This window comes from Tetrao urogallus (genome assembly GCF_951394365.1).
Source record: "Tetrao urogallus genome assembly, chromosome: 2".
Lineage (NCBI taxonomy): Eukaryota > Metazoa > Chordata > Aves > Galliformes > Phasianidae > Tetrao > Tetrao urogallus.
Window position 1 is genome coordinate 8,210,823 of NC_136814.1, and position 21,144 is coordinate 8,231,966.

The 21,144-nt window shown below is 42.1% G+C and overlaps 1 protein-coding gene across 1 annotated transcript in view; it reads right to left on the minus strand.

The window, feature by feature from the left end:
- EHBP1 (EH domain binding protein 1) overlaps positions 1-21,144 on the minus strand; it is a gene marked incomplete at both ends in the record, with an annotated part of 202,604 nt that overhangs the window by 56,628 nt on the left and 124,832 nt on the right. The window contains 4 exons of the mRNA XM_079532785.1: positions 3,927-4,070; positions 5,885-6,796; positions 12,181-12,229; positions 12,874-13,052. Of these exons, the coding sequence (XP_079388911.1) occupies positions 3,927-4,070; positions 5,885-6,796; positions 12,181-12,229; positions 12,874-13,052 (1,284 nt within the window). The remainder of the gene's footprint in view (positions 1-3,926; positions 4,071-5,884; positions 6,797-12,180; positions 12,230-12,873; positions 13,053-21,144) is intronic.

The window sequence follows — 21,144 nt, forward strand, 5'->3', positions numbered from 1 at the left end:
CTAACAGTGGAAAAACTTCTTCCACACTACAAGGAGTGAAAAAAAAGGGGAGAAAAGGGGCTGATATCTACAAATAGAGGAAGACAGCTGAGAACAAAGGGACTAAGTCAAGTGGACTAAAGATAGGATGGGAGATTATGGGGCAGAAGGCACTGAGGGAATATGTCTAAGGTAAGGAAGATTAAGGAAAGCAGGAATTAAGAAAGAAAAGGTAAAAAGCAGAGGAAAGGCAGCTGAAATGGACAGGAGAGACAGCTGAAATAGTGAGAGAGGGAGCACGGAAAGAAGGGGAAGAGAATACAGCTTGGGATACAATGAGAAATCACAGAATTATATAGTCACATAATATCAGCATCTGGAAGGGACCCACAAGGATCACCGACCCCAGCCCCACGCTCCACACAGCACCAGCACCACCCAAGCCCAAACCCTATGGTTGAGAGCCATAGGCATTCACAACATCCAGAAATCAGTCCCTGATAATCTTGATTTGGAAACCAGGAATTAAGAACTCTGCCAACTTGAACATGCTGAGTTTGAGGTACATCCCCAACATTGCAAACTCAGCAAGAGATTTTGACTCTACAGGGCAGCCTGAAGGGACAGTCTTTCTCTTCTGTTTCATGATGCTCAAAACTGCATACAGAGCTTGAGGTGAGGCCACAACAGCACAGAGCAGAGTGGGACAGTACGTGATTCTGAGGAAAATGGGAGTGAGTTGACAGGTATATGAGCAAATTCAACACCTTAAACTTCTGCTCCAAAAATGTCACTGATGTCTGAGCTAAAAGGAAAAAAAAGTAAAGCCCATTAGAACACTGATATGGACCTAACCCTGGAGCACAAACATGACAAGGCCAAGACTTCTACCACACGTCAGGTGGGCGCATACCTGGAAGGCTATATTTATGACTTGGAAATTTTGTCACTCAGGTTCACCTCAAGCAGGAACACAACCCCATGCACTGTATATTGTTCTCATTTGTTTACTTAGAAAACAGCAATTCATAGTTCTCGTATTGCAAATGTAAAGCAGTACAGCAAAGCCCAAGAGACAAGATGTTCAAAAGTAACTAGTGACTGCAGCTTAGCCGGGGCACCTGATTTCCAAAGGCCAGGCTGCCAAAAGCTCTTTAAATGAAGGTACCAAGAAAAGATGCAACTGCAGACTTGAAGAGCAACGTTTGAAAGTACTGCCCCTGGAATCTAAAGCTTTTTTATTTAAAATTAGGTTTTCCTGTTTCAATCCATTTTCTCTTGAAACCCGCTCAAAATTATCCCCCAAATTAGTCTAAACCAACTCCTGCAACAAGACATCTGTTCTCATCACCAGAATTGCCATGTGGTAACACACTGCATGTTACTGCACACAGGTTGCCCACTGACCCTCACAACTCTGCTGAAGTGCACTGAGAAAGACACACTTGAGTGAAGGTTCTTATCATTAACCTCAATGACCCCAAAATACTGAGTAGTCTCTGCTATTTTCCACGAAGCATGTAAGTAATGACCTAGTAGTAAACAGCATCAAATAAGTTCAAGAAAAAAAAAGTATCTTATGATCTATACATGTTAATGCATACATACACCCTCATCTAGAACATATACATCTATGGACACATATAACATGTCACATTTATACAATATATCAGATATTAATATTATACCAATATCCGTTTATTACAATCCCTTTCAAATGCATCTTTCCCAGTGGGATGCATTAAGAGAACACTGAGCTTTCTAAGTCAAGAAGCCAAAAATCAGAGTACATGGAATTTACATTAGATGTAAATCCTTGCACACTGGTTCTTACTCCATATGGTCTTTATCTGCACACCTCATACTGGTTCTCCTTGGCTTGGCTACAGCTAGCTGCATTCAAAACTTTCCGAAGTCAGTCCCTGATAATCTTGGTTTGGAAACACGAAATTGAGGACTCTGCCAACTTGAACATGTTGAGTTTGAGGTACATCCCCAGCCCAAAGTCAGCAAGAGATTCTGACTCTACAGGGCAGCCTGAAGAGACAGTCTTTCTCTCCTCTATAGGCTTCCATCTAATTTCTTTTGCAGCTTCTCTAACAAATGAAGTAAGGTCCTACGGCTAATCCAGATGCCTGAATTGTACAAGGCTGATTAGTCCTGAAAGGTTTGTCCCTGTCCCTCATCATTCAGCTGGCTTTCACAGCCTAGACACAGTCTTCACTTCTGTCTGTGTTTGCATTGCCGTCTACCTCCTTGCCCATCTACTGGGGCATCTCTCCTCTGCATGCCAGTGCAGTAGCTCCATTTCTTCCCATTTGGATTTCATCAGCAGGAGGACTTTGAGCTTAAGAGAGAAAGTTTTGCTTTCCAATACTACGATCTGCATCAGAATGGACCCTGGTCACAAGGAGAGCAACAGTAAAAGGCATTCAGGCTGTGCTGTGTCCATACAGATAATTTCAACTGACACAAACTTCCCTGGATTTTCAAGGCTCTCTAATGATCTCGTGCTATTAACCCAACTTCAATTGTTCTGAACAGACTTTTCAAAGGAATGGAACCTTTTTCCCATAAGCCATTTTTAACATGGATAAAGCAATGCTCCACCTAACCTAATTCAGAGCAGCGGCTCAATAGGTAGCATTTTTTTTTTTTTTTGAAGTTAAAAAAAAAACATCCAAAAATTTACCCTGAGGCAGAGAGCTGTCATGGAAAATTTCAGCTCAAACAATTAAATACTAACCAAGTTATAAAAACTTGGAAAGTAAGAAGAAAATGTTGGGCAGCTTTTACTACAGTTAATTCTGCTTGAGTCGTTGCTGATAGCGTTCCTCCTCTATATTTGGTATATGAAAAACTGTTCACATAAAAAAAAAAAAAAAGAAATAAATCCAGTATGAGATTTATACTAAGCGAGACTTGTTTAGGAAAACAGTCAAACACAAAACAATTGTGACAATTTTTACGTATCATTATACTATCATTAGACAAGTAAGATCCGTATGCATACATGAATAGATTTTGAAGGAAAAAAAAAAAAGAGAAGAGAAATATTTGCAGTTTGCAGGGGAATTATTGATGTGAAAAAAAATGTCCAGCATGGACCCAAGATAGCTGAGAGTGAAATAAGTCATGTAAATCACTGTCTTCATTTTCTGATTGCGAGATCCCATTTATATAAAAAGCTGAATCTGTCCCTCAGGACTAGCCTCTCAAAGATGCAAAGCAGTAAAAACTCCAGCCTTTCTCTGTATCATTATTTTTCAGTTACATTTGCATTCTTAGTTGCCAGTACAGTCTCTAATACACAATAGTTAGAATCACAAAACCCACATTGCTAAGGTTTGCATAAAAATTAATTGGCTTTCATCTCCAGAGAGTACGCATCCTTCCAGGTCACCACTGAGGCCAACGGAGATGCAACCATAGCTGCTTCCACGCTGGAGCTCATTCCCCAGCTCCACTTTCCCACCTCACCAGCATAATCAACTTTCATGATAAAAAGGAATTGTCCCATCAACTCTTTTACAAGACTGTCACAAGCAGCTCATTCACTGCGGTAACACTTATGAAGCAGCAAGCAGTTGACATCACAGGCTCGGGAAACGCATTTACATTAAGTGAAAAAAGAGAGGCAATCAAAAATAGCATAAATTACTATCATTTAACAAGTAACTTTTGTTTTTCGCCCTATTCGAAGCTGCAGTGCCAATCAAGGAAGGTGCTCCCAGACCTCTGCCTCCAGTGCAGTGTAAGGCATCAGTCTGCCTGCTGCAACAGCAGGATAAACAGGCTTTTAAGGTGCACGGAGGGCACACGGCTAACCAGAGCACCGGGACACGGTGCCGAAAAGAAAGGTTCTGCAAACGTGTTTCCCACAAAAACATCAACGCGCACAGGAAATTTTAACTATATAAACTGCCACACTGGGCAATGTTTCTTACATCATTCAGCTGCTTACTGCGGGCTGGGATGATCGTATTGGTTAGCTGCTTATTCCCTGCCTTTAAAGCTGCATCTCTTCTTGCTTGCTCAAGCAGAACTCTTGCTCGTTCTTTAAGTTCTTCCTGTCTTGACAACATTCGTTGCTTAAAAATAAAGAAATATAATTAACAGCAGGGTAGCCTCAGGGTACTTAACATTTACACAGTAGTTAGTAGCCAGGAGCCTTCCTACATAACAAAGATCAGGAGTCACATGGATTATAGCTTCATGAGGTGACACAGCACTCTACAGAAATGAAAAGTAACGATAATCAAAACGTAAAATTAAAACAAAACTCACAGGTCTTTATAATGTAAATAGATTTCTCTCCCTTCCCCTTAAAACTTAATTTCTATCAACATTTAACGCCTTTAAGCTGCAACTGTGGAAAAAAAATAATTGGTTTCATGGAAGGTAACCATGTTAAATGTGCTAGTGTTTACTTATTTACTTTAATATGTATGCAAATATAATGCTTCGTTGGCTACTTATACGGGTGTCGTTCATTTCTAACTTAAACTGAACACAGAGAGGCTGGGTACAAGAGAAAACAGCCTGCAAAAATATCTGTTCCTACCTCATATTTAAAGAAAGCCCCTTCTTCATGCATGTGACTGATGACTTTGCAGAGCAGAAGCAATGGAAGGAGGACTTCTGCATGGGCAAAGTGAGCTCCCACGCATCTGAACTCCCAAGTGCTGACTTCTTAGTCAAGCAAAATAGCGAAGATTTTGGGAAATATATCTCTTTACATGGGCTGGAGTTGGAAGAGACATTGCAGGTTGTGCTCCTCCTCCACCATATGGAAATTGAAACAGTCGAGACTAAGCAACAACGAGCAAGCATTCAGGTTTAAGACTGAGGCATGTGAGATTTCATTACGGTGTGCAGATACACAGAGGACAAGTAACAGGGAAAAGTCTCTAAAGCCATCTTGTCCTACAACCTTGCACATGAAAATCTCATAACAGATCCCACCCCTCCCTGCTGCACGACACTGTGTTCCATGTGGGGTCACATCATTCCTTTCTCATCTGGTACTCAAGGTTGAAGAAAGCAGATGTCACGGGGCTCCACTGATTAAAGGAAAGAAATTAGCTGGCTCTGCAAGTAGTATTTGGCCATTATCACCCATCTGTGGGCTGCTTCTCTTGCAATAAAACGAATCCTCATGGTGCTTGCTTGGGAAAAAAAGTAAAAACGTTTGAAGCAATCTACAATGCCAAGAGACTGGCTGTATTCTTCTCTTATCACAACTAATGGCTCAAAGCCAAACCAAGCTAAAACTAAAGAAAGTTCTTCATGGGGTAAAATTGGGATTTTTGTAAACAGGGCTGATAACATTTTTCACATATTTTTGTGATTGATACTATTTACTGATAGTGCTTAGTGTTTGTATAATATTCAACTTTCATCCTCACAATAAATCTGCAAGGTAGGTGGGCATACACTTTTTATCTTTATAGAAAGGAAAATGATATTGTGGTTAAGAAACACGCCTGAGGCCATTCAGTGAACAGCATAATTTAATATTCTGGAGTTTCTACCTCACCATCACAGGCTATGTTCACAAGGCCGTGTGGTTTCTCAGATAAGATTTGGAAATATGTTTGGATATTTCAAGTCATTAAAAACTGACATTTTTTGAATATGGCTCAATGAACGGATAAGTCGTTTTTTTTTTTTTTAAGTTTATGCTATAGCATGCAATATTTCAAAGAAAGGCATTGCCACTGAGTGGACAGGACAAGTCCTGTAAATACATTTTTCACTGAATGGCTTTTTCAGCATCACCTACTTGTCAAAATACCCGCTGCCCAACTATGGCAGTGTGTACCACCCACCTTCCCACCGAGGAACGACTCAAACAGAATCCCCGTGCTGACTCACAGGCACACAGAAAGTTGCAGTCTCTTACCTGGGCTGCCTTTGCAGATGGATCTGCATGATTTGAAGTCATTCTGGCATCGCTGTCAGAATCAGATTCAGCTTGCCTCGGAGAAGCACACGTTTTCTTTGCAAAATCCACATCCTTATTATAAAAGTATCCAAGGTTAGAAGTAGGAGATAAACTCTGCTTCATGCCATGTGATCCAGGATCTTCTCTCATGCTCTCTGGGGATCCCATATGCCCCAGCTTTTTCTGCTCTGAGAAGCCAACGGTGTTCTCTGAACTCTGGTGTCCTTTTTTGTCGTTATCTTCACAAGCAATTGTGGGAGATGCATCCTCTTTTTGATCACTGACATGTGCCAAGTCACTTAAGTCTAAAGTGTCAGCTTTCAGCAATTTCTTCCTTCCCACGGGCTGTGCTTGTGCTGCATCCGTACTGCTGCACTTCCCAACTTCTTCAGAGGCAGAAGTCCTTCCAGAGCTCTGCTGGGACTTTTGCGGGTCCGTGTCACTTCGAGCCCTGCGGGAGGAAGGGGAAGCTGTGCTTGGGCTTAAGTGGTCATCAGGAGTCTGATGCTCGCTTTCGGATTCCCCGACCCCGCTGTCGTTCACAAACACGGAGTCATCCTGAGAGGCAAAGTCCGCCAGGCCGCCGTCCGGCGCCTGCAGCTCAGGCTGCCGCTTCAGGTCGCTCAGTTCTGCGTAGAACTTCTCCTGGTCCACGGAGCTGTTGGTGTCGGTTTCGTAGTTACCCACTTTATATGTGCTTTTACTGCTGTTCTCCTCTATCTGAACCACATTCAATTCCTGGCCGCAGAAATGCGCCCGTATTTGATAGAGATAGGTCATAACAGTCAGCTTGTCGGGGATTGCCAACAGAACCATGTCGGAAGGCTCCAGCAGTCGTGATATTCCTAAGCTGGCAAACCCATCGTACGCCTTTGAAAAGAGGCAAAACAGAGATTAGAATACAGCGCTTTCTTACCTGTCATAACATTTCAAGCAAACAAACATGCTACAGTGTTATGGGAACAGTATGGACTCGCCTCTATTACCACTTACTCTTTTGGTTTATTGCAGTGGGCTGGTATTTACTATTTTTCATTGCACGGCCCCATCTGAACTCATCAACTTTTCCTGATGGATTCTAGATATCTCCTGGGGTATCTTCATGGTAATGCAGATCAAGGGGATACGACTCACAAAGACATCCAAACAGCACTGTTCTGAATACTCCTAGCATGCTTCTATACTACAATAAATCTTATTACTCAAACTCATGCCACTTTTGTTACTATAAAGACGTTCATGAAACTGCAGTGTAGAACTCCTTGTATTTGAGTTAGGAAAATCTTCCATGGCACCTTCACTGGTTCCCACTCCAGCAGCAGAAAACAAGCAAATGGAAAAAAGTGTGAAAGATGGAACAGAAAAAAAGCAACAAAGGATGGCTTTTTAAGATAAGGAGCAAAGATAGAAGAAACATGACACTAATCCATCTTGGGTTTTATCACTGGTGATCAACCTTCTCCCTTCTATTGGTCGTGTAATTGCTGCGATTTGTGTTGATGAAAAACAATGTATGTGCAGATAGCCCAAAAGAACACGGTCACAGATTAAGTGATACAGGACATGAATCACAATCATCCAGCAAACAAATGCATTTTAAAACTTCTGTTGTAAATTTGGTATAAATTTATAAAAAAGAGCATATTTCATTCATGCTTTACTTTACTCTGTAGAAGCTGAAGAATGAAAGCCTTCTAGTTTGTGAGGCCACATTGTGTTCTTTCTGTTCTGAGTGGGCTTGGTGCATCAGGTTTTTCTAGTTTTGAAGAGTTAAAGCCGTTTCTCAATTTACAATTAATTATTACTACCCTGGATTAACCCTGGAACACACTGCTGCATCTACAGGCTGCAGAAGGCCTCCTGTTAGCAAAGCCCAGCTCCACCTACCCTACCAGCAGTGTTTCTAACAAAAAAGATCCTACATTTAAGACACAGAAGGGAACCTGTCCTTTTGCAAGGAAACAGTAATGCATGCCCCTGACTTCAGCTCTGCTCTTGTTACACACAATCTCCTTTATTTACCTAGTTTTGGAAGGCTGGAGAAAAGAAAGAGGGAAATTAACTGCAATTTCATGTTGTCTTGGTTTTCAGAGCACTCCCTTTCATGGCAGCCAATGTTCTCTGCTGATCTTTGGTGAGGAATCATTTTATGGGAAGGTTGACTATGAGAGACGGCCATGCCATTTGTAAGAGAGGAGCTATGCCTAGATATAGAAGGAGCAGCAGCACAAAACAAAGACATAGTATTTGCTGATAGGAAGCTCCAGACAGAGCAGAAGAACAGGAAAAGGCTGTAGGTGGGCAGCCTAAGGGCACAGGAAGGATGGATGGACACTCACCCATAGCAGGCTGCTTTGGGAAGCGGAACAAGACATCCATGCTGGCCTGCAGAATGGATGCAGCACCAGGGTTTGCTGCTTGACTCACTAAGTGGGTCAGAGCTGATGGAGTGCCATAAATAACCTGCTGCCCCTCACTGAGGACAGTGGGAGTCGGCATTTCAGGAATAAAAGGACCTAGGCTTGGGTTAGCAGTCCACAGCATCAAGAACCCATAGATGTAACTTGACCCGAACTCTTTCATACTCGTTAAAACTTGTTATTTATGTGCTTATAAAACCAAATCCCAGGCATATTTCCAAGGGTCTGCAAAGTGTAGGAGGGGACAGTGTTTCAGACCTGCTAGAAAAAGCACCTGCTTGAAGTGGTGAAGATGTAACTGGAAAGGACCGCTCCCATTGGGGGAGCTGCAAATCACACCTACAGGCAGCTCGGTTCTTCCGGGACACTTGGGGTTAACACAAACTCCACAATGCCAGACGCCTCTTTCCCATCCCTCTCGTTGCCAGTCTGGACAACGCACATTCTTGCTCAGCTGCTTTTGAAGAGCACTAGGTATCTAGATGGGCATGCAAATGCTTCACAGCCACTATAAATAGCAATCAGACGCTGCACATGTCCATGGCTGGGTGTGATGGCTTCTCCTCCTCTGCGAGGAACTTGGGAGCTTCTCGACTTTCCAGTGTGTTGACAAATGCCTGGTGTTTCTAACTGGTTGGTAACTAGCTTGTAACGTGGCATCAACAGAGCATGAGAAAGCATTTTCCAAGTCAAATTACACTTCATTAAACAGAGGCATACCTAAGCCCTGATTTTGCAAATGTTTACACGCGTGTTTAGCCACGATCCTGCCTGATCCTACTGAGGCCAACGAGCAACTCCCACACACCATTAAATGTGTGTTTACCATTTTGTGGAATCAAACTGTGGATGTGATCATGAGCACCTGTTAAAAAATATGGCTGCCAGCCTAAAGGTGAGGAGACAATGCCACTTTTAACTCAGCACTAACCCTGTAACTCTACCTTCCTCTGTTGAAATGTATGTTCTAAAATGATTTTCTCCTTATGAAATGGTACCTTTTGTGAAGGTGATCACTCAAGTACAAATGCATTGAGAAATCGCATGGGAAATGGTCAAAAACTGGAAAAAATACCATCAAAGGAATCCTGAAACTGGACGTGCCAACTGAATATTCAGAATATATATCAACATTTCCAAACAGCAATCATTCAATCGAAAGAATCTTCTTCATGATGAAGTACTACTGATGAAGCTACTTCAAGATGAAGTAATTAAAAGCAGGAGTTCGTTATTAGGACTGTACTTCATGTCCCATCCTTTCAGCCCCATTAAGTCTCAGCCTTGTGTCATTCAACAGTTTGCATTTTCCAAGTGCACAACACGTTATGAGCAACGTGAAACATTCCTGCCCTTGAGAAGGGACCACACTACCAGTGTGTCATAAGTGTGATGATCTATTCACTGTGATTTACTAAGGATCAAATGGAAATAGTCAAATAAAATAAAATTTAAAAGTTGGATAATGTAATTGGGAAGGTTCTATGGGTATAGTTAGGCACATAAGAGATTTAAGTAGCACCACAACCAGCTGAGAACCTATCACTCACTGTACAGCAATTTAATTTTCTCATAGGTAGCCCTGGTTTCTCTTCTGTTCCTGAAATCAGAAATTGCAATGAGCACAATGCACCAAAAATGCGTTGGCTTTTTTTTTTTTAGATAGTTATACATACTGGAATAGTCAGGACACTGACCCTCTTTAGTGCTTCTTGATGAAGTGTTTTTTAATTTCCTGCACACAGACTGACAGCCGTCAGTCGCGATCCATCAGCGGGAGCACCCAGGCAGTTCCAGCCACTTCCCAATTACATAACGCACTGACATGCAGCCCGGATCAGATGTCACAGGTAAATGCCCTTTTTGATTCAGCATTGCTGGCAGCACCACTTTGGCAAATGACTTGTGTGCGTTATAAAGAAACCCCAGTGATGGACTTTTTGGAAACAACATGTTATTATGCACAGCAATTACACTACATAAGTTCTTTCTTAAGATTTCCTCTCTCTCTCTTTTTAAAAAAAAACAAAAAAAAAAACAAAAAAAAAACAGGTCACACACTTTTGCAACCTACACTCTTAAGATTAACATTTAATTTATAGTCACAGCCACCTCTTAGCTCCTTTCCTGGGAGGGGAAAAAAGGAGATGCTTCAGACAAAGAAAACTGTCCTATTCACCCACAGATGTTATTTTAATTGGTGAGGAGGAATCGCTGTCACACGTGCTCCATATCTGCATGGAATTTACAGGCAGCCATTGTTGGCAGCGCTGCGTTCACTCCCACCGAGGGCACGTGGGGTTATCGGGCAGAACTGTGTGAGACCAGGAAATAAATCTGCAGGAAGCAACCGAGATACTCAATGTAGCTGTCAGGCAGAGGGCTGCGGAGTGATGAAAGGAAAAACTGCACAATAACAACAATCACAGCTCCTTCAGGACTGGAACGAGATCCTGCTAGAGAGACGGGCTACAAAGTTCCCCATTCGCCATCACAGTTTCATAAAGAAAAGATGACTGATCGCACTGCTAACGTTTTTAATTAACAATCTACTCTTTCCTTTTGTTATAATCCAGCTTAATTAGCCCGTACAACCAACAAAACTTGAAGTACAAAACCACACGGTCGCAGACAACGCTGTGATGTCCCGGGTAATCCACTCAGGTCATCACAAGACCCCCTGTTATTATGGAGAGGATATCATCGGGCAAATCACTCATTAGATAAGAGCAGTTCGGGGATATTTCATTATCTGTAACACTTAACCACTGTTTTAACATGTAACTTTCTGGATAATGGGTAAGCGTTCAGATACAGTAAAACATAATTACCCTAAACACAAATGAACTTCAGCAAAGCACTTCCAGAAATTCCACATATCTACAATCTAAAATTCTTCAGTTATACTTTCTATAGAGCATCGAACTGCATTAATTTACTCAAAATCTATCAAACCTTCCTCCCTGCGTAAGCCAGCATGTTTAAAGCAGGGCAGAAGTCACAGCACAGAGAAGAAAAGCACTTAAAAACAATTATCAGGCAATCTTCAGGAACCATTTTATTATCAGTGACTCACGTGAAAATTATCATTTCTCCATGTCCTTAGGGCCAAACTCAGGCATGTGAAAATCCCAAAGTTTGCAACGTATCTAAAACTAGGAGTGGAAATAAAGGCCTCCTGGTGGTTCCCCAAATAAGTTGCCGCTTCTTCCAGATAAATATTTCCCATCTCTGCACCATGGAGGTATATGGTGCACAATGCTGCAAACAGCTGGGTTTGTTTGCCAAGTGTTGTCCCAGCACTTCTCCACCTAAACTTTCCCTGCTGCAGAAAAGCACAGGTTCTGCATCTGTCACCTCTCTCAGCTGTACAGTTTCAAGATAGGTGTAAAATTCCAGCTTTAAAAATGCAAAGTTCACCACAACAGCAACACTGCCTGTGACTGATACATGGAGCCCTATTCAAAGAACTAGGAGTCTCACATAGCACAATCTGGAAACAGTTCCATTTCCTTTTTTTTCTTTTTTAATTATGTGTGGGATTGAAAAAAATAGGAGAAATGCTCACAACATGTTTTTGCAGTTAATGTAGGCCGTAGAAATATTAAAGCCTAATGCCAGCCTTGCACTTGTGGTGAATGTTAAAGACCATGGCAAACTGGAGTCAATAATGCATCCGATTTGAGCCACAGGAGGCTGAATACCTTCTGTGAGCTGCAGTTCTGACCTTACAAAACAACCTCACTTTTCCAAAATTAATAAAAACCTGCAGCGAAGCCAAAATTGAAGCTACGTCTGCTTTTTTTTTTTTTTTTTCTTCCTGGCAGTTCTTACCTTTTTGTTGTTCTCTTTAATATCTTGAGGATTCAGGGACTTGTAGTCACTGAGGGGGAAAATGGCACAGTGGGTATGTACAGTATTTGATAAAAGCAGCAGTTTTGAAAACAAACCGAATCTAAAAAATTTGACATGCAATAATATCATACAGTAACTAGCAATTTCACAGCAATTCAATCAACAAAACTAATAGCGTGGAAAATTAAAGGGATAAATAAATAAATAAACAAACAAGCCCCGATGACATGTTTCATTGCCTGGAGCTTTCCATCTCAAAAAGAAGTTAAGGCAGGGGCTGAAGGCTGGCCTTGACAACCAAATTTACCAGGAGGTAATCTCTCCTTGTCAGAGTACAAAGAGCTACAGGCTCATTTCTCTCATCTCATTTCAACACTAGCACAATTTTCATAATCATCTTGAAGTCAGTTCTTTGTGTAAGATTAGGGAGAAGAAAAAACAAATCACGTCGAGGGGAGAAACAGTTGTTTGGGCAACAGGGGAGAGCAGAGAGGTCGGCAAGTTGGAGCTTTCCTCAACCTGCCTTCTTAGAAAGGACGATTTCTCTTTTAAAAAGGAAAGGGCAAAACAGATCTGCACCTGAAATGAACGGAGATTTGCTTTTTGTGCAAAGTTCTATGTTGTATATTTCTGTGAGAGTTAGCTTATGCAGGCAGAAAGCATACAACTTACATGAGATCTGGTCTAAAGTGATGCAGTATTGCACAGAAGGAGAGCCCGTTTCTCCACGATGTTGTAAAGTTGGTGATTTTCACTCCCCTGTAGTTTTTTGTAACTTCTTTGCACCACACGAGCAGGGACTGACTCGCATTTGGCTTCCTCCCCAGGACGGGACTTGGTATTGGGCTCGGCTGGAAAAAAAATAAAAAGAAGAAAAAAGAGAAAAGAATTTAATTTAATGGAAGATGAGAATTAACATTAATTGGCCTAACTTTGACGTGAGGTGATGTCCCACACAGCTGTCAGTTTACAGTAACTGCAACTTGCAAAACACACAAACTGAAAGTTGTTATCCTGCACCACTGCCCTCGGCTCCGAAAGACACTGACACATGGATCGTGATGGGATCCTGAGCTGTGGGGACACAGGGTCCAATCTGCCACATCCTGCTAGGCTGTGGGGCTCCAACCAAGGATTTACAGCCCCGGGGCTGCAGCCACCACTCCCAGGCACCACCATGCAGCTTCGCCTCACAGATGTGTGGGTTGGAAGCCCTGACTGCATCGTATCAGAGGTGGTTTTTAAAAGGACCATCAGCTAATAGGTTAATAGTTCCCCCCGAAAAGTATTTTGAAGAAATACAATGGAATAGAATATAAAAACAATTTTATTGCAAGGCTTTAGCATTCACCACAGAATTCAGCAGTAATTCAGTAATTGCAGCCGGTGCTTTCAAGAAACATGTCCTCGTTTCACTACAAAAATACCATCACTTGCAAAACTTCTGAGATGTAAATGAACAGAATTATTTGCCTGACAAATCCAAAGTCTGAATCAGAGAGGAAAATCTGACCCCCTTATTTTTCCAAAAGAATACAATTAAAAGCACAAACTTGCATACCTTATAGCTAGAGAGTCCCCAAATTAGGGTTAAAATAGAGCGATATTTTATAAAATAGAGCAATTCTGGCCATATTGCCTAGTTGTGAAAGACCAATGATGCCCCCACTTGACTGAAGCATGTCAGTGCTCAGCAATTAGCTGCCAGGAACACTGATTTATGGTTTCACTGCTTCTGGGGAAGAGAATTTACAGAATCAGGAAAGCCATTTTTCATTTTCTTTGACAGTCAGCCCTGGAAAGTTGTTTTATAAACACTGCTACTCCACCATCAGATAGACGCACTGCCAGCTCCTTCAGAAAGAGCAAAATGTGTGCTTTACTGTGATTTTAAATACCAGAACACACGTCTGAGTACAGCTCAGTCAGAAAGTGCTTTGTCAGTCCTGTCAGTGATTCAAACCAGCGTGCACAAATGCCATGACGAGACAAACATCTCTTGTTACACTGAATTAACATCTTAATGGGGATACACAACCTAGGAAAAAATAAGCAGCAGCAATCCCTGATAAACCTTCTCCATGCCTCAGACTTAAACCAGAGTAACAAATACACTTAGGACCCTCCAGACAGTTACTCCAGATTCAGATTCAGCGACGCAGAATGAGGGTCTTCTTCCAAACTTGAGCAAAAAAAGAAAAGTCATCGCTCCTAAATCTAAGGTAATGCGTTACTTGAAACAGATTTGGTATTGAAATTATACACGTGGGAATAATACATCTGGGAGAACATCACTTTGTAAGTGAGGAGCTACTCCTCTCAAAGCACACGGCACTGCTGTAAAGTCCATGGTCAGCTATAAAGTCCTCATACTTGTTGCTGAAGCTCTCCACAGAAACACAAACTGTTCACGTCTCCATCTGAAGGCTTTTTAGTTAACTCTGCAATGGCCTTAGGCACCCTCACCATTCAAACGCCTTAATTACACATCTAAAACTGAAAACCAGGTTTTACAAAAGGACATAGGAAGCTGTTAAATCAATACATTCTGCTGAATTTAACAATTTATTTAAAAATTATCTATTTATTAAATCCAGACTACAATCCCTTGAAAATTTGAAGTTGAACCTTTTTCTTTTTTCCCCAAAGTTGTGCTTCCATTGACTTTAGATTTTCTAAAAGTGCTTTATTCAGAAGGTGCGAGATTCAGCGTGTGCACAATGCAATTTAGTTTTCCCTTCTCTAGCTGATAAAGCAGAAATTATATCCTGCTTTCTCTCCAGATTTAGCACTGCGAGTTCTTCAGATAAAGGTGAAGTTAATATTATGATAATAGTATGCTCTCATTCAGCACCTGAGTGAAAGCTTTTGTTATTTAATCTATGATAAAAGCTTTCAGCCCAAGACACATGGGTGAACAATGGCAAAACCACACGAGCATCTGAGACTGCTTTAGAAGGGTTAAGAAAATTTAGTTTTAGGGTTTCACCTTTTGGTGAAATCATGGTGGAAAATATTGTCTTTCAATACCTGCAGGTAGTACAGATTAGTTTGAAGTTCAGAACAAATACAAACACCACCAAACACCCATTTCTAGTCCTTGTCTTTCAGAATGGCAGGAACCGATCAAACGAACTAACAACTCAGACCGCGTTTCCTTGCACAGTTCTTTCAAGTGCTGACTACGCCACTGTTCTGAACTTCCAGCAGTCCCAGCTTGGTTTTTTAAGTTCAAACCCAAAGCCCCTGAGAACTCGTTTGGAGACACCACTAACAAAGCAGGAGCACCCATGGGAGAGGCCCAGATCCCTCCTGAGCAGCAGTCACCCTCCAGCTGGGGGTTAATGGCATGGCGGGTGCAGAGCAGACTGCAGCCCCGTGTGGGTGGATCTGCCTGCGCAGCCGGCCCCAGCTTCACCCCCTCAAGTTTCATTGTAAACAGAAGCCCTGATGTCTCTATATTTGTTCTCCTTTTACATGTTCTGGTAGCTTAATTAATATGTTGCATATCATATGCGTTTTTGCCCTTGGGAGACTATCCCACCAGACCATAAACAAGAGGATCCACAGCTTTAGATATTAGGCTGCATTTCGACATTTCCAACTATTTAAATAACTGTTTTGTTGCAGCATCAGATGCATTGCTGGTTACAAGAAACCTACAGTGGGAACTGGTGACAAGAATGTATGGCCACAGAGCCAGCACTGCAAGGGAAAGGGCCAAGAGCAGCCATGGAGAGGAGCAAGGGAAAAGGATGTAGGAGCTGTGGGAATCTGGGTGGAAGGCTCGTGTGGTTTGCATTTTGTATTAATGTACACTGCTCCCTACAGAGGAAAAGTAATTACCTGCTGGAGGAGGGAGGCCAATATTGAGATAGGGCTAAAAGTCAGCGCGAGGAAGACCTGCAAACAGCCAGCAAACAAGTTGTGTTCTTCGAGGAGCAAGTGCAGGCAACAGTCCCTGACTTATTTGACTGAGGAAAGCAAAAGGGATTTTCCCTCATCCCTATCAAAGCTGCGGTGCCAACCAGCTCACAGAATGTTGTGAAACCATTAAAATGCAAGATAAGGTAAATGAACGGAATCCACAGATAGGCGGGACAAACAGCCAGATGCAGAAAGAGGTTCAGAAACTCAGCTGAACTGAAACACCGTCTGAAAAATGTCACAGACCAAAGTCGATCCAGTACGTGTCAGTCAAGCAGATCATTCATCACGTATCATCATCATCAGCAGGGTGATAATTTAGAATTTTAGTTTTCAGACAACATGGAGCTCTACCCACAGGAATTGCCAAGCCCAGGAGTATTCTAAAACTGGACATGGCTCATTTAATAGAATTCATGCTATTGGAAAAGTCTGTGCAAACCCAGTGCGCTCTCAGTATTGTTTATACCGCTCTGCGGAACAGCCCAGGCTTAAGTCAAAAGCCAGTTTTTACCCCATAACAGGACAGAAATAGAAGGTGGCAGTCTGCACAGACAGAATAAAATTGCTTTTTGTTTCATTCCAAAGATGGAAAAGAATCCTCATGACCCAGCTCTCCTGAAGCGTTCTTCATTTAGTTACTCTTTGTCTAGCTACTTGCTTTTTAAGTGGCAATTCACCATAACATTATGAGGACACACCAGAATTCAAGCAGCACTGCTCTTTTCCTCTGGTGAGGACGGTGCATTCACGTTTCCCAGAAAGAAATCTTAGTTCTGCTATCCATCAGTCCTCACCCAAAGCTATGCCTTCCTCATTCTTCTGATTGTGCCCAAAGCTATTGCGGATATACAACAAAATATAAACTTTCATCTTAAAAGCTTTTAAAACCTTTTGCAAGTTTTGCCAGGTAGGAAGGAAGGTTAAATCCTTGGGACAAGCCTTAAGCCTGCTGTTTACCTGGAAGGTGGAACTAGTTCACCCTAAGGGTTTCAGCTGTCTCTTACATATTTTGGTGGCTGTGAGGCTGGAAAGAGCTTTTCCAAATTCAACTTGGGACAAGAAGAGGAATGCAGCAAAAAGTGCATGTTACCTAAAATGCCAGGATATGGAACAACTATAGCTCTGTAGACAGCAATATTTTTAGCTGGAGGAGGACGATTCAGCCAAAAGCTGAATTACACTGTGTTTACCCCACAGGAGAACCAGTGAAGGCACTGCACGTCATCACAAAGCACAGCAGCCTGAGCCGCCACTGCTGCATTCGCTCTCCTCTACAGCTCCAGTTCCCTACAGTTTGTCATTCTCCCTTCCAAACCAGCACAGTTTACGCTGTTCATGGCTGAATCATACAAATAATGTCTATCCTTCAACATGCCATCACTTCTGGTCCCAGCCTGTCCCTCATGCTTGGGTTAGTTTGATCAACATAACTTTTTACTCGTCCAACCCCACAAACAAACATCATGATGGCATTTTTGATTCTAATCATCACTGTCATTTCTTCTCACATGATCCCTACCCACCATTGCTCAAGGTCAAAAGTTGTTGCTCATTAGTTTGTATCGTTGTTCGCTTACAGTGCATGGCACTAAGCTTCATTTAAGAAGTATGATACAAATCCTGTATCAAAAACACAATTCCAGCTTCCCTGTGATCTCCAGCAGGATAGCCATCATACAGTATTACAGCGCTGCACAATGAGTAAATGAATTTATTGACATAACAGAGGCTCACAATTGGTATTTTACAAATATGGAAGCAGCCTGAATTAAATCACTTGCCTGAGCCAGTAAAGTGAATCAGCTATCATAACAACTGAAAGATGCTACCAAGCAAGAACCTGGTGTACACATCCATAGCACCCCAGCCAAGCAACACCTGCACAATGAAGCAGCTGTCCTTCTTCAGACCCCTTCCAATTTGCACAGAGAACTATGTGGCAGCCCCACTGACAGCTGCCTCTTCTGGTCTGGACATTTTGGTCCAGGCACTGACCGTGGAGGTGGGCCAGTTGAAAGTCGTGAAAAGCAGCCATACAGTTGAAATCTGTTCCTGTGTACAAACCATAGTCATGGAGCACACAAAAATAGGAGACACTGCAATAATTACCTTCACTGCAATGATTACCTTCAATCTGGCAATTCATACCTGCTACGTATTTTGTAATTTTTCTAATTATCTGGTAACCCTCTTTCAGCTTCTACTTTGCCTAGCAATGAATTTTCTTAGCGTAATCTTTAACATTAGGGTTTTGTTTTGGTTCAGTTTTTATTGCTGGTGATTAAAAGGATGAAAGAAAAGCAAGTGTTCAGGAACTGAACTATAAACCTTCAGAACCACAAGCCACAGCACACCAACAACTGGACAATTTCCTCACTTGGGCAACAGCACACACAGCCTGCTGGTGGGAATTCATTACGAACAAAACAGACAATTTATCCAAAGCTGAAGACCAATCGATGACCAGCTGCTGTTTCAGATGCTCCTTACAGACAGCAGCAACACCACATGGGAAGGGAAGGTAGCTCACTCACCGGGTTGAGAACCCCAAAATTTATTCGTTATGGGCAAGGAGAAGATTAAGTTAATGAGCTGGTAAAGGAGAAACTAATCTGAGACAACATAATGGGCTTGGTTACCGGTGTGCAAGTCATTTCACCTGACGGTCAGCACAGCCCAAGAGAGTTCCTCCTCAGCTTCAAATCTTCTAAAAGGATGAGTTGAGGCTCGGCAGCTTTCTCTTCCCCAAGGCTGCATAATATTTGTCCTGAACAAAGTATTTTCAGTTAAAACAAAAGTGGGAAAAGGTATTTAATCCATAGCACTAAGCAGAAGCAAATGCCGAGCTTTCTCAGCTGCACTCGTGTGCAATGTAACAGTGCTAAGAGCTTACGTGCAGGGAAAGGGCCTCATTTTTCTGCCCCTGGGAGATGGGCAGCCTCCCTGTGCCCACCTCCCTTTCCCCAGTGCTCTGCTCCCCTGCAGCGTGCGCTGAGAGAGCCAGTGGAGCCACCAGGATGCTGCCGGTTCACAATCCCTGGCACTCGGCCACGATGGGAAGGTTCAGGGGTTTGGGCAGCTTGCCAGAATTAAGCAACTCAAACCACAGATGAGAAATAGCAATTTTCAAAGCTTTTAACTTTGTTAAATGGGAACTGAACTAGCAAAACGCACCTCCCTGGGCCCAGGGCTATCTCTGCCACATTTCAAAGGCCTGCAGCGAACAATGGAAGTGTTAGAGCTTGTCAGAAAAGGTCACAAGAATTTCTTCTAAAAGAAAGCACAAGGCAAGCTAAAAATGATAGTCACTGCCAATTCTTCCTAAAAACACTGAACTCTTGCTGCTTTTGCAGTAATTTCTGCTGTGTTTTTCTTTTAACAGGAACCATTAAACAAGAGCAAGTCATTCTCCCGCTCTTCAAAACATTTCAAGACGTTGTTTTTTCAGGCAACCTTCTGGTGTTGTATCATCACAGCGACATTGCTCCACAGAAAATTACAGATACCTATTTTGTAAACCTACTGCACCGTCTGTATTAACGCAGAGCCATAGGTAGATTTCTGGCAGCATTAGTCTCTGCCTATGAGAAATCTTTGTTTCCACTGTTGGAGAGCACAACACAGGCCAGAATTGCACAGGCATTGTGCTAAGAAAGGAGAACAACCTGTGTGCAGAGGGACTTGGAGCACTCTGTATTTCTAAGTTTGGCTTTGATGGTACTGACACCTGCTGTGCCTCCAAAGTCTGGGCTATGCTTCTTAACTGAGGGTGGGAATAAAATGAGCACCTTGTATCAATTTGCATGAGATGCTGGTGTCTATGAGCTTAGACCAAACATGAACACGACTATTAGCTCCTCAGGACAGCTATAAATGAATGGGAGCCTAATAGTAACAAATCAGTTTTAACCTTGCTAAACTCCTGTATTAGCAGCCCACTCTGCTAACGTTCTACTCTACAAACAATAACAAGATGTTAATTAAAATGTTGCTTCACCACTCAATGGTAAGAAGGAGCTACACAGAGATGATACAGAGCCATCTGAAATGCACAGTGCCTTCCTATTTTCTTCATCAGCCTTTATTCTACAAATCAGTTGCAAGTTGGAGACTAGCACTGCTAATAGCCACTAAAAGGTCAGGTTTCAGCCAGGTGTGAAAACAATTTAGATAAGGCAGAAGCCTTCAGATCGGCTGGGCATGTTTAATATAATCGTAAGGTACTGGAAGATCTGAACTGGCATCTGAAATCAATCAGCAATCTGAAAACCTGAAGAAGATGGGTGAGAAACCAGATGAGTAGGAAAATATGATGTTCCCCTCCAGTCTTTCCAAAGCGTTAAAATAAAAAGATTTTGAAGAGTGCAAACAAGCTAATGAAAAAAAAGAGGAACAAACAGTTGTGTGCTAGCATGTGAAAGTTAAAAAGAAGATGAAGAATGAACATCAATTTGTCATCAACCAATGGTGACAACCAGCCTGATTTCCTTCTGTAGCAGTGAGGAGGGGAGCAGCAGCAGGGACAGCACTCTGGTTGTAGGTAAGCTTTTCTTACCGTCACTCCAGATGTTCTCATAGCAGCCTTAACAAGACTTGCACAGCACAGGAGCAAAACAGACTGGAAAACTATATTTGAGTCAAGTTTGAAATGGTTTTTGGAATTATGCATTAAAAGGGATTCTGCAAAGCACATTTCTTGGACTCAGCGTTAAAAGTCTGAACTAAAAAGATGGATGACAAACTAGGCATGAAGCTGGGATGGACTTCAAACACACTAAAAGAATTCCAAGCATATACAAAGGAGAAAAGGTCTGAAGAAAACGAGATGAAATTCAATAGGCACAAGTACAACATAGGAAGGAGCAATCATTTACATAAATGCACAAGGAGGAAGAACTGGTTAGGTAACAGCTCTTCACAAAAGGATGTGGGGGAAACAGTGTATTCAAGCTGAACATAAGTCAACAACATCAGGTTGTTGTGAAAAAGACAAACATCATGCTGAGATGTACA